General features: G+C 38.6%; 1 protein-coding gene across 3 annotated transcripts in view; it reads left to right on the forward strand.

Annotated features, from left to right (window-relative positions):
* The window catches only part of AFF1 (ALF transcription elongation factor 1), a 167619-nt gene that overhangs the window by 109142 nt on the left and 43791 nt on the right, over window positions 1-14686 (forward strand). For 2 of the 3 annotated variants that reach the window (XM_039845645.1, XM_039845647.1), the window contains 3 exons: window positions 5983-6027; window positions 10744-10830; window positions 11806-11842. In XM_039845645.1, the coding sequence (XP_039701579.1) occupies window positions 5983-6027; window positions 10744-10830; window positions 11806-11842 (169 nt within the window). The remainder of the gene's footprint in view (window positions 1-5982; window positions 6028-10743; window positions 10831-11805; window positions 11843-14686) is intronic. The other variant, XM_039845646.1, reaches the window with a different exon arrangement.

Raw genomic sequence — 14686 nt, forward strand, 5'->3', positions numbered from 1 at the left:
CTCTCCTTCCATGTTAACAACCTATAGGGTTTTTTTTAAAAAAAAATGTGTGCTATGAGTGTGCCCATATATCTGTCTGGGATTTTAAAACTTCTTATCCTGAAATTCTGGGTGTGGGTAGTTTAAATAGTTGTCCAGAGGGCATGATACTTCTGAAGTAATAGTGCTAGCACCATTATACCTTTTCCAGCTGAAGTAGGCACACCCAGGCAGTATGAGTGTGTTTTTGGACTAGGCCTAGCTATTTAGGTAATTTACTGTGTGTTCACAGAATAAAGTTAATTTTATGTAAAAACCTTGTTGAGGCAGGCCTTCTGGTTTTCTCCTCTAATCTCTCTCTTGGAAACACTGATTATGGCATCTTAATGATAATGCTTGAATTTATTTGTATAGCATTAGTTTTAATGTGTATTGTCTTATTTCTTCTTCGAAACAATCTTATGAGGCTGTGTGTGTTTCAAATATTTCTGTTCAGTATTTAAGTGTAACTGATCAAAAGAGGACCCCCAATTTTTTCTAGTTTGGGAAACAAGCATGAACTAGCCAGCAGTTCATGCTTGTTTCCCAAACTAGACTACATAGTCCAGGCCTTGAGAGCAGGTCCTGGGTTTCCCCATGAGCACCTCACAATCCATTAGGGAGGGTTGGCTGTAGATCTGTGAACAGTTCAGTGTGCTAAGTGTTAGGTGGGGCATGCCCAGAGCACCGAGGAGGAAGCTGAGGACACAATCATGTCAGTGTTATTACATAGAGGAAGGCTAATAGAAAATAAAAGCAAATGTGGCATTTAGATGAACATGTTCTTTTCTCACTGTCACCTTTTTAATTATCCAAATCCTGCCACACACTGCATCTTGTTTTTTTTTGTTTTGTTTTGTTCCTTCCTGCTTAACAATATGTCTTAAAAAGATGACCCCAAATCAGTACACAAAGAGCTTTCTCATTATCATAGCTGCATAGTATTTCTGTGTAAGTAGCGTGTTCCACAGTTCTCCTAGCCACTCAACCAGTGCATGAGCATTTAGATGGTTTGCAGTACCTTCCGGTTTGCAAAGAGGCTAAATAAGTTGTACACTGTCTTTTTGTACATGTAGGAGTTGGTGCTAGAAGTCAGGTTGCTGGGGCAGAGTATGGGAAATTAGAATTTGGTGGCTGTTGCCAAGATGCTGTCTTCTGAGGTTGTGCTGCTCATCCCTCCTGCCAACCACGGCGTTAGGGTACCTGTTTCTCCACATCGGTCTCATGGACACAGTATTGTCAGTCCTTTGTTTTATGTTTTGCCAATCTGAGACGTGAAAAATAGTTCCTAAGACTATCTTAATGTTTTTAAGGAGAGAACAATGCAAAACAATTTCCTTTTTGTTCCTAGTATGTTTATTTCCATGGAATTTGTTAATTAAGATGTTGACTTATAAGTCACACAAACTAAATGTCAGTAAGTCTCTGAAACTCTAAAAATTGGAATTAGCAACTTATTTTCATATTCTGACTTCTGAGACTGAACAAGTTCCAACAAGCAGTGTGTGATTGGTGGTTGAGCAAGGTAGAACTGGCCCGTGCGTTCACAGAATGTGTAATACAGAAGCATAGAAATGATAAAACAATCGGGCTTTGACAGGAAAGTTACGGACAGCAGGGGAGTGTGTGCAGGTTTCCGGAGTGAGGAGACCAGGGAGTGTTGAAGTTTCCCGTTTGACCTTCATACCAACCCTGTGAAGTGATTCGGGTTAGTAATATTATCCCTGTATCACCATGAGGAAATAGTCCCAAACAAGTTGAATCTTATCCAGGATTGCAGAACCAGCCCTTAGCAGAGCCAGAACTAGAATCCAAGATCTTTGGGCTTTCTTCCTCAGCATGCTGCCTTCATGTTCCCTGCAGTTCCTGGTTAGTGATAACTGAGACTTTTTGAGAATGGCATTGTTATAAAAGTGCTGCTCTGTTGAAACCTGAGAGGCTTAAAACACAATATTGTGAGAGCTTCTTGGTCTCAGTGGTCAGGTGTATTTTTTCTATCCTGCTCTTTTTAGATTGTTAAAACAAAGTGTGCCATGCTTAGAAGACGTTTACTGACATTTTATTTTGTTATCAGGGCATTTCCTTACAATAACACAGTGTCATTCCAGGAGGAGTGAGAAATCAGACCCAAGGTCAGCATTGCTGCCTTCTCTGGTCTGAAGCACCGTAGTAGTAGGAGGCCTTTAAATATGAATACCAAAATGCTTCCTTGTACAGACGAAAGGAAAACATTGCCCTTTAAAGAATGTTTTTGGTCATGCATAGGACAGCTGGGATCATATCCCCTCCTTCAAATGCTAACATATTTGTCTCTTGCCTGAAAGTTGAGGTTTTTGAAAAGCTAGTATAACAATATCATGAAGCCAGGCTCAGTCACTTCAGAGCATTGTGTGACCTTGGACATGTAACTGAATTTCTCTAGAATTCAGTCTCATTTTAAAAACTGGGGGTAGGTAATACCTACCACAAAGATTGATGTGAGAGTTAAATAGAGTGTTATACAGAATTCCTTCAGAGATTTTTATTCCATTGTTAAGTTTCTGTAGTAGGGATATATCTACAGTCAGTGGGTGTGTTTACTGCAGTAGCTCCCCTGCCCCACCCCGCTAAGCTAATAACGGTGCATCTTCCAATAGTTGGTATCAAATGGAGGAAATAATAGTAAAATATGTCTTCAATAAGTAGCTGCCATCATTGTTTTTAATTGACTAGAATTATGGTTCCTGTGTTAAGGTCATACCCCAGTGGGGAAGTGAGGTCTCTGCTGGGACATCTGTGTATGCACAGGACACCAGATCTGTGAGGTAGCCACAAGGAGGCAGGAGGGAGCTCTGTCTCCTCCAGGGACCTAGATATTGCACCATTGAAGGAGACCTAGACAGGGAAGGACCTGCATACTAGAGCTTCCGGACTCGTGCAACTAGCATAGATTTTGTTGTTGTTGTTGCTTTTTTATCATCTTTTATTCTTTGAGGAAATCTTCCCTGAAGATCTTCAGCTGTGCTTGACAGGCTGATTGTTTAGTCTCTGGCCACAGTGTTGAAGGGAGGGCCTGAGCAGGAGTGGCAGTTCTCAGCTGAAGAACCTGTGTGGAAAATGGATTTTAAGGAAGAGATTAGGCCATAATGGTTTGTTGAACTACTCCTCCCTTTTTGGAAAGTCTCCTTCCAGTAGCAGACTTGGAGGTGCCAAGTTGTACTTTATTAAACAAGGCAACCTGTCCTTCCAGATCTTTCTCTGCAAACACACCTGAAATACCTATACTCCAGTTTCAGAGACTGTATTTGGGTTGGAGGAAGAGCGGAGATATGAATCTCAGGTAGATAGAACATACAATGGGCTCCAATTTTACAATCTTATAACTACCCCTCTTTTAAATGCAGATTTAAAATGTATCTTGGTACACAGAGATGTATTTAGGGGTAAAGGGGCATTAACTCTGATTCTCTAACTTATTTTCAAACAGTTTGGTGTAGATGTGTGTGGGTGGGGTGGAGAGAAAACTATAAAGCACATGCAGTAAAATGCCAGCGTTTAGGAAATCTGAGTGAAGGGTTTGTGGGAATTTCTTTTACTATTTTTGTAAATTTTCTGTAAGTAAAAAATTATTTCTAGAGAAAAAGTCGAAACTATATATCTTGAGCATTTTTTGCCCTGCAAGCACATTTGTTTACATTATTAAGTCTGCATAACATGTTGCTATATGGATACACTGTAAAGGTCTTTAGGTAGACTCCCATTGTTGGTCATTTGATCATTTCCAGTTATTTACCGTTATAAGCTGCTGGTTAGAGATCTTCAAATATGATATATTCTTATGTGTTTAGAATGGAACTCCCACACTCCTTTGAAATACTCCTACTCCCCCATAATGGACCTCATGAAAGTTCATAGCATAGCTTAACCAATTAATGCTTAAACCTAAGACCTTATTTAGGATTTTTAATAGGTTAAATGGTTATTGTTTAGCAATATTTATCTTACCCTGATACTAATAAACAACGTCATAGAAAAATTTCTTCAGTCCTAGTTCACATCATGTAATAAAAATTTAGGAATAAACTTTTAGTGACATGAAACATCTTGGTTCAGTGTTGACTGAGTAATTACGAAAATCGAGAAGTCTTTTAGTGTCCTGAAGCTGTAAGCTTTCTGACCTCATTCTGTTAGAAGCAGTTGGCAAATCTTTTTTGCCCTCATTCCAACATGCTCCACTTTTTAATTGATTGCCAAATACTTTAATTGGATTCCCCTTCTCATTCTAGCAACAGAGATAGGGTGAGGGGACTATTTGACCTGAGTCACTACAGTCATATGCTCTGTTCTATTGATTCACCTTCAGCTTTTGTTGTTCTACATAATGATACATGTGAAAAATTGAAACTGTAGAATATAATTACATTTTCCCTTCAGGTCAAAACAGCATTCATTTCTGTCTCTGACATTCCTGCTAAAATGTTTGGTTACTAATGTTTGGTTTGGTTTTTGGGCATCCCTTAATGGCTTTGAAAACAAAAAGCGGGTAAGCAGGTCTAGCTGTTGACATGCATAATGCCTGAAGGCAGTTCTGAGGGGAACAGCAGATATAAGGGATATCCTAGATTCTTTGGTTCTATCTCCTACCTTCCAGGTCCTACCTCCAAAATAACAAACTTTAGACATTTTATTAAAACTGTTTCTAAGAAATTCACATGTTTTAAAGCCGGACTCAGGTCAAATTGCATTAGAATTTTGACATGTCCATTAGATTAAATTTCAGGACAGTATGAATGAATGTTGTATGTTCTTTTCTTTTTCCTTCTTCCTTAGAATAAACTGGAATGAGGGAAATAGATTTATAAATCCCAATTCAGGAATTAGCAGCTGATGCTGTATGAAATTGCACTCAAATTAGAAATAAGAGCCAGGAAAAGAATTCCATTTACTGTCTAGCTGTGAGGCAGGTATTGCAGCAAAGTGCCTAGGCAGGAGCAGTAACAGAAAGGGTGTGTGTTGTACAGAACTTGCCCAGGGCACTGGCTCATGAATTAACACGTAGCCTAAGTTGCTGTTCCATTGGAAACTATGAAGGTCCATGGCTTTGTTTCATATCTCCAGTTAAGGAAAAGTGATTTTTTTTTTTTTTAGATTTAACTTTTTTATTTCTTCACACTAAAAATATAGACTGTAAAATGACATTTCCTAGACACCGTGTGGTGTCTGTGTGGTGATAGTAGCAACAGCAACTATCCTTATCCCCAGCAACTGTTTAGCTAGGGATAAGGAAGAGGTGTAAATAGTGGATCTTTCCTCCAAGAGAGTAGGTAATCTCTCTTTTTAGGGACTTTCTCTGCAGAAATATTGTGTGTGTGTGTGTGTGTGTGTGTGCGCGCGCGTGTGCGTGTGTGCATGTGTCTGTGTGTGTCTGTGTGTATATACACGTATATGTGTGAATATTTTTGTGTATATGATCCAAATACTGACTTGAAGCAGGGCTAGAGACATTAAACTTTAAAATGAGTTTTTGGAAAGTTAAAACATCACCCAGAAATCTGTCCTTGATTGGATGTCGGCCTCCTTACTGTGGGCTCAGTAAGGTGTTTGGGTGACCTTTGTGTTCACTGGCTCTCCGGACAGATGTCGCTATGAAGCAGCAAACCGTGACACTGGTTGCCGTCTTTTTTTCGCCTCCACTTTTGTTATATCCGTTATTCCCCCAGATTTACAAATGTATTCTCTTTAGTATACACATTTTCCATTGGAAACTTTTGACCAGGGTTATAATTAGTCTGTTATCATCATGTCCAGCGGAATCCTTTCCCCCTCGATTAAGTCAAGTTAATCTCTTTTGTCTTATCTCATCCAGAATGTGAAGTCCCTAACACTTAGTAAAAGGTAGACCCTGAGTGATTCTACTCATGAGAGTGTTGCTGTTGGAATACCAGCATCTATGTGTACTGATTTTTTCTTTCTTTTTACTTTCAGCAGACCTTCACCAATGAAGTCCATTGTGTTGAAGAGATTCTGAAGGTGAGTTCATTGCTACTGTTTCTCACTTGAAGAAGTATTTAAGTAGGCAGCTAGATATCCATTTACTTTGACTTTAATGAACAGTTATGAACAGCCATCCCAAATCCCTTTGCACAGTATCCCCAACCCCAAACACCTCCAGAAACAAAATAAACCTGAATAATAACAAAAGGAGTCTAAGAACATAATTGAACTCTCTGACAGATTTTATTAAAGTGAAATCTACAAATTGCAAGGCATTTGGACCAGAGTTTTAAGACCCCTCTCTCAAGTTTTTCTGGTTGCCCACAATGACCCGGGAGAGTTGCTCACTTCTCAGAGGGGACACTTACTGCACTGATTTGATAAAGAAGGTACTGGGGGTTAAACAGTGCTTGATGTTTTGTAGGTGACATCACATATATGCGGCCTTGTCTTCAATGAGACCATGAATTTTTTAAGGGATGAAAAGAAAAGCAAAGTGAATGGACATCTTTAGACCTATGTGGAAAGGTTATCTGTTGCTCTTATTTGTCGAGAGTATGCCATGAACATTTGTGCTGCTTCTACAAATACATCATTGAATCCATTATCTATCTGTTCAAGTTTTCTTGCACAAGGTTGACAGATTCCTTCTAGAATTTAGTTTGAGGGAAGCGGGTGGGACTCTCATGAACCAATATGCTTTCTTTTTATCTGAGAAGAATTATGTAAAATGTTATATCTCTCATTTTGGCTTTAATTTCCAGGAAATCTAGAGCTAAACTTAATGCTCAAATATAGTAATTGTCATAATCGTGGGTTCGTTTATTTATCATTACTCTATGGCTTTTAATTTTCTTCCATGTCAGTTTTAATGATATTTTTGCTTTATCTCTTACTATAAGGTTTCTGATTTTTTGGGGGGGCGGGGGGAGGGGGAACAGGGAGAGATATATATGACACATGTACTTATTAACTTGTATCTTTACTATTCACTTTTTTCCTCAAAATATATGCTTATCCAATTTTTTCTTTAATTTTTTTGTTGTATAGTATTAAGTGAGGTGGTGCTGAAACCAGAAATAAAGTATATTGGTTGTATTCTCACTTGTGAATTTTTTGACAAAAGTAGTGTCTAACCAGATGTTTGGAAAATAATTCCATTATTTTTGTCTTACAATCTTTTGTCCCCTACTTTTGTAGTTAGGATTTTCTGAGAAAAAACTACTTCTAAGGAAACATATTTTGTCTTGCTAAAAACAAGACATTTTTGTCAACCAGCAAGTAAGATTACTAATAAACAAGTTATCTTGATCAAGTCCCAGGAAGAACACATGACTTAACTGTTTCCATCCTCTCCCTCTGGTATTTCTGAAATTCTTTGGTATGGTGAGTCATAAAAATAACAGATGACGTAGTTAGAAAATATAGCATTTGCATTTTCTCTGAAGTTGTATGTGATCAGTTCTATAGTTATTTCAAAAATAAATGCAGGAATAGATATCTTCTGCATATGTCAGATGCTTCTTAGATTTTGATGTGTCAAATTGTTTAAGATAATGATATTAAGGCATCAGCAAAGCATTTTTAATTTAATAAACTTATCCCTCCTCCCTCTCTTCTCACCCAACATCACATTATTGAGTTCTGACCTACCTGAGAATGCTTGAAAGTAAATGGTTAATGCAAGCAAGAGGGATTTTCACTAGGAAATCATAAATAGGTAAACGAAATAGAAGGATGTCTTGGATTGAAGAGGGCATAGGGCCTATACATAGTGGAGACTTAAGAGTCTGTCCCCTTCTCTTCTCTGTCTGTAGCCTCAGTTAAGTTGTGTGTTCTCCCTGGGCGTCAGTTTCCTCATTGCTAAAATAAGTCACCGGGCTAGTAGATGATCTCTAGAATCCATCCAGATACTTTCCTCTTCCTCGTGGTTCCTATTCTTACCTAGTACCAGCAGTTTATAAAGATTGCCAGGAATCCTAACACAGGTCTTTCTGATGGGCAATAGAGGCAGTAAATAGTTCTCTGACAGGGAAAATCAACCTTGGAAGATATTGTTTGTTTCTCTAGGGGAAATATTAAGGAAAGAAGCCTTTTAATGAAGGGGAAGTGGTAGCCTATAACTCTTACAGGCTGATGGAGTAAGAAGATAGCAGACAGACACTGTTGAAAACCAGGAGTTTGTCCTGCATAAGGGTCCACACAGAACAGCGTGTCCTCAGTGGGCGAATGGAAACAGCTCAAGTTTTCTACTTATAGTGGCATGGCCTGGACTGACTCCTGGGGGAATAATGCAGTATTCGTAGAAATTACTCAGCGCAACGTTTCAGTGACACTGGTATAATGTTATTTGTTTGTTCATTCATTCATTTACTCAACAAACATCCATTAAGCCCCAAATACTTTTCTAGGCACTGGGGTTGCCATATGACTAAGACAAAGTCCTTTCTCTCATGAAAGTCATAGTGGGGAAGGTAGATATATAATAAAATGTCAGATATTGATAAGTGGTATGACTCTCTCTATATAGCAGGAGTCATTAGTGAACAGAGGACTAGACAGAGGAAAGAGTGCAAAAGCCTCACGGTGAGAACAGGTTAGTGTGTTAGAGAAACAGCAAGAACTAGACAGTGTGTCCAGAGCAAAATGAGTGAGGCGGAGCACAGAGTGGAGACAGCAGCTGTGGTACCCAGAGGCCAGAACTGGGGCAGGTGCCATCCGATTTACCCTCACTGATGTGTTAAATCATTGTTAAAGTTGGAAGCAAATTCATGGCCTTGCTGTTCTGGGCAGGCTTCTCTCTTTATGGCCCCAATTCTCCTAAAGCCTAAGTCCCTCTCCTAAGCTAGGCATTTAGGAAAGTACTTAAATTTTTTCAGACTACCAGCAAACCACTCAGGGCCTGAAAGAGTTTATGCACATTCCAACTGCCTCATTTAATAGCTGGGACAGCCTTAGGCACTGAGAGTACAGTGGTTGTTTTCTGGGAATAATTGGTGACTAAAAGTCACAGATACCGTTGGAATTCTAAAGAAATTCTTGGAAAACATAAGGGCGATACTTTCAAACACCTTCTCAATTATATGTTTTTATACTGTAGCATTATAATGGTCCTGTACCTTAAAGTACAGTCAGATAAATCAGCAGAGAGCTCTTTGGTGTAGTATTGAAGTTCTTTAAAAAACTAGACTTTTATTTAAAAATTGTAATGCTTTTAATTTTTAAGTGCTTTCTATGCATCATGCATCCAGGCACATTACATAAATTACTCTTAAGCAGTTTGAAGAATAAGTGGTTTAGGTCTGCCTATTATTAAGAACTGAGGCTCAGAGAGCTCAGACAGCTTAGGCCGACACTGCCAGTGAGGGTGAGTCAGGATTCTCATCTGGGTCTCTGGCTCCAGAGCTTACTCCTTCCATTACATTTTAGTGCAGGACGTCTTCTGAACCAAGCAGATGGCCAGACAAGGGGATGCTTTCACCTTTAACAAAAATTTCTTAAGAAAGCCAGCATCAGTTACTTGGTTTGTCATTGTGCCAGGTCATTTATGTCAACCCTGGGGCTGTAGCAACCCAGAGAGGGGCTCTGGGGACCACAAGGGAGTATGCGAACTGAGTTCGGGAGTGGAAATACTTACCAGAACTCCGTCTCCAATTGTTGCAAGGATCAGATGGCATTTCTGTGGTAATAGAGAGCTTGGTCAGCACTTTGAAAAGAATGAAGTGTTATAATACACGATGTGTTATACAGGTGAGGTAATAGAGCGTGATCTGGGGTCACCAGCTTGCTGGTAGAGAGTTGCCTGTCAATCTTTAAGCCACTTTGCCATGCGGCTCTGACACACGGAATGGATTTCTTTCTCTTACTGGGAAGGCAAGTGGCCCATACTCTCTGCTCTCAGCCACTGGCTTCCCAGGGCATCTAGTCCAGTCATTTTGGACCTCAGTTTTCTCATCTGTAAAATGGAATGATTGGAGCTAATGATCTCCAGTGCCATTTTTGCTCTTTAACAAAGTGTGCATGTGCACATGCACGTGTTTGTGATCAGACTCCTTTAATCTGACATTCTGTTTTCTACCAATTATTTTAGTAAAGCAAAATATAATTCACAAATGAGCTTAAAAAATTCACATCAAGATAAATATATTCCTTTGTAATATTTAGAAACCTTGCCTCCATGAAGAGTGAATAGATATTAAACTCTTAATGGAAAGGGAAGGTAATTTTTTTAAGGCCCTCTCCTCCAAAAAGTTCTTACATACTAATAGTGTGTACCAGGGAAGGGTCAAATCCATTAAAACTCTCCCAAGAGGAACAAGTGACCTGAATTACTTGTTTGCTTAAGTCAAACAGGAAAGTTCTTCTTCCTTTGAACTTAAATAATTCCAGGAAATGCAATAAAGAAGCTGAGGGAGAAAGAAAGCATTGAGTAGAGACTCAGTTTTCACAGTTACATAAACTCTGATAATCTCTATTACCATTTATATGCTTTATAATATTCAGTGTTAAAACCATTTCTGTTCTACACTCTTGTTTTTCTTCTTCGAATGGATTTTTTTTTCAGTTTTGTAAATTAGAGATCTTTAGCTTTTGAATTATACATTAAGTAGTTTTTTAAAAAGTAAATGAAATAACTAAAGGTTTCACTTTTCATTTACCATTAATTTACTCTACCTTGTTTAAAAAGTTAAGTAGCAATAAATGTTCTGTTTATAATTTACCTTTTTCTTACTTTTCCAAATCTCTTTTCAGGAAATGACCCATTCATGGCCTCCTCCTTTGACAGCAATACATACGCCTAGTACAGCTGAGCCCTCCAAATTTCCTTTTCCCACAAAGGTAATTCCTCACCAATATAGCAGGCATTACATCCACAGTGAAAAATCTGAGGTATTGCTGTGAGCCAGCTTAATCAAATAATACTTGTTGAAATCTTTGGCAATTAAGTTAAAATTGTAATTAATTTACCTTCTAAAGTTCTTCATAGTGCTTTCAAACACTTTATTCTCCAAATTATGTCAGTAAGAATATCTTACATTCGCAAAGGGTTCTGTAGCTTATGAAAGCGTGCAGGACTTTCCAGTAAATTATCTCACTAGAGGGTCCTTACTTAAAGATGGGAAAATGGAGATACAAGGAAATTAAGTGAAGTAGGTTGTTTGATTTCTAGTTTAGAATTTAGATATATACCTTTACGTACATAGATGCATACATACATCTTACACTTCTCACACCTTTTAAATTTTCTTAAAAGTTTAACATGATTCGTGACATTTGTGCTGGTTTTAAGAACAAGCAAATCAACCACTGACTTGCATGTTTCTGTTACAGTGTTTGTAAACAGTGCATTAAAAATAAAAACACTGCCATTTTTCTTCTTCTTTTTTGACGGGGAGTAGAGCATACTTTGGGATGACCTTCAGAATTTAGAAGTATCACCTTCACATGTGTGTTCTGTCCAGCCTGGCATGCATGCACATTGCTAATATAGTACTCCTTTTCGTGATAATGTTTTCAAAAGAGGTTGTATCTACCCAAACCAGAATTTGTCACATTAGATACTTACAAATTTTCTGATAGTTTTTTTTTTTTTTATAAGACAATTCATTATTACTGGGTTTAAAGTAAAACATTTTACTTTGTTTAAAAAAAAATCTTTGCTCAACACTAAAGGAAAAAAAATCTAGGAAAGAAGGAAAGAAATAAAATCTGTTTTATGTAAAAATTAGGTTTATCAGTGTTTAACAGATTTAGCCATGATGCAACTTAGATTTATAAAGCTTAATAACTAGGGGTTTTTATTTTTCTTTCTAGGATTCTCAGCACATCAGTTCTGCAACACAAAACCAAAGTAAGTAAATATGATTATTGCATCAGAGAATGAACCATGGTTTTTACTGTTTTAATATAAAAAAAAATTAATTAAAAATGCTCCAGTGGAGAGGAGGGCTTTTTGTGTTAAAAGAATAGGAAGAGAGGACAAATATAAAGCTGTGCTTTAGGTGGAATTTCAGATTGTTGCAAAGAGTTCATGAAGTGTCTTACTAAAGTAATTAATAAATATAGTTTAGTGTGACCTGATACATGATCAATATCTTGACTGCGACTCTCAGACATTGTAATCCAGGAATTATATATAAAAATAGGTTGGGATATTTTGTGTGGTTCTTATATTTTTTTTTATACAAAAGTAAATTTTTATGAAGAATACAGCACATAGCTTCTCTAGCCCCTCTATATGTATTTGCCATATAATGCTTTTTTGAACCCCTTTTAATGGATTTTAAATACTTGAAAATTCAGGGGAAACAGGAGAAATCTAACTGGATCCAGATTTTCTCTTCATCAGTAACCCTTTAGGTCAGTAAATTCTTCATGTCCCAACTTACATGCAAGGCATTTCAAGCCTAACAAAAATAACTGGTGTATTTGCAATTATTTAGTTCGTCAATGCTATGTGGTAAGTACCCAAGCTGCAAAGTATTAGTCTTCAAAGGATGGGAGACCAAAGAAAGGTGTGTGTCAGGAGAGGGGACTCATAGGTAGATGATATTCCATGGAGGTGACTCTTCCTTTGAATCTCCCCACCTCATTCTTTCTCTCTTATTTTTCCTTGATGAGTCTTTTGTTTAAATTGCAAGGATGTGAGGAGAATAAAAAAATATTAGAAAAACAATAAACAGAACAGTCTTCCTCTAGAACAGGGGTAGGCAAACTACAGCCTGAGAACCCAGTCTGTTTGGCAGCTAGTTTTGTAAAGAAGGCTTTGTTAGGATATAGCCGTGCCCATTCATTTATTATTTTGCTACAAGGTATAACATGCAGTCTAGAATATTTACTATGTAACCTTTACAGAAAAAGTTTGCCCCCCATCCCCCGCCCTTTAGAGATACTGAATAAGATCTTGCAAAGAATCCATAACTAAATTTCCCCCAAATGCGGAGAAATAAGCCTGACCATCTTGCAGTAGTTTTGTATAAATAGCAAGGTAAAAATAAACAAATCAGTGGCTTCTTGGAGAGACTGGGAAATCTTTTTTCTCTGCATCTTGACAACCTATCCAAAGATAGATAATGGGTGGAGTGGCGGGAATCTGCCAGATATGCTGCCAGCATAGCTGTGGACTGGATTGCTGTGTGCTCCTTTACCTCCACTTGCTAGGGCTGCCAGCCATGCATATGGTTTGCCTTCCACTGGGTTACTCACAGCTTGCATGATGGCTAACTCCTGGTTCAGAAAAATCCTTCCATTCTTTAAACTGCCTCTCCCTTTTATCAAAATATAATTGAAGGTAGACTGGTGAGCGCTTGCTTGTCTAGGCATGGGCGGTTCTCTCAGCCTGTGCTTCAGTTCCTCTGTGCTCTGGAGAAGTTTTCAGACATCGGCAGGTCTTCCGTAGGCCTTGGCTCACCAGGTGTTTATCCTGGGGTCTTACATGCTGCTGCCACTTTGTCTGTTGGTGTTCTGAGGACCCTTATTAACCTTTGTGAGAATGTGGACTTTGTGGGGCCTGGTTGGACCCTAAAGAGGTCTAGTTGTATACTGGATGAAGAAGGAGTAGAGTTTATGTGGATATTCCTTTCAGAAGAGTAGAACTTGACATGTATTTCTCAAAGTATGCCCAGCAAGAAGATTCAAATTTTTTGAAGAGTGATCTTAGGGATCACTTTTGGAGTCCGTAGAGTCTAGAGAATGAAGAATAAGGATTTTACTTGTATGCCCCAGTATTCATGTGCACAAATGCAAAAACATGGTTGCCTGAGGATAACCAGGTCCTTGTGGAGTTTAGGGCCCAGTCAAGATGACTGTATGCGAAACCCTGTGAGTGGTCAGAACAGTGAGTTTAGACCCTCTAATTTGTAGTCCTGACCCTAACATTCTAGCCAGAAGGGGAAGCAATATATAAAAATATTAAGTCTTAAAAATATATAAGAGCTGCTGCCACCATGAGGATAAAGTGATTAATTGCAAATATTCAAGGGTGTCCACATGATGTTTATGGGAATTATCATTCACTCTTGCCTAAAAGACATCCATATTTCCATTCCACTTCCAGTTCTGTTTCAGGTCTCCATTACCTGCTGCTTAAACAAAAACAGCAGCCTCCCAGCTGGTTTGTTGCTCCACACTTAACGTTTCCTGCTCCCTTCTAAGTTATGTATACCAGGGCGCGCCTCCAGAATTACCTTTCTGAGGAATCGCTGTATCTCGTCCCTGTTTAGGCCTTTGGTGGTGTCTCATTGTCCAACAGACAAAGTCATAACTTCCCATCCTGGCATTCGGAGCCCTCAAACTCTGCCTCCACCTGTCTTTCCACGCCATCCAGCACAGATTATGCGCCCCAGCCTTGCCCTTTCTGAGTCTGTGCCACTAACTCCTCTCACGTCTGTACCTTTGTTCGCACTGTCTCCTCTGCCAGAAAATCTTCCTCATTCTCCTGCCAGCAGTCATTCTGTCACAGTCTCATCCATCGTTTGTGACACAATTCATTTTGTTCCTTTTCTGTTTTGCCTTCTTTTGTCATTAACAACAGAGGGACTGTTCTCTGATTCCTGGGACAGTTGATTTATATGACTGATTTGTGTACTTAATCTCACACTGCCCAGGGTTGTAGTTATTTGTGTGCCTGTTTGATGTTCCTCAGTCAACTGTAAGCTCATCGAGGACAGGATCAAATGCCTTGAACATTTGTTCT

This window comes from Pteropus medius, unplaced genomic scaffold, assembly GCF_902729225.1.
Source record: "Pteropus medius unplaced genomic scaffold, Ma_sr-lr_union100, whole genome shotgun sequence".
Lineage (NCBI taxonomy): Eukaryota > Metazoa > Chordata > Mammalia > Chiroptera > Pteropodidae > Pteropus > Pteropus medius.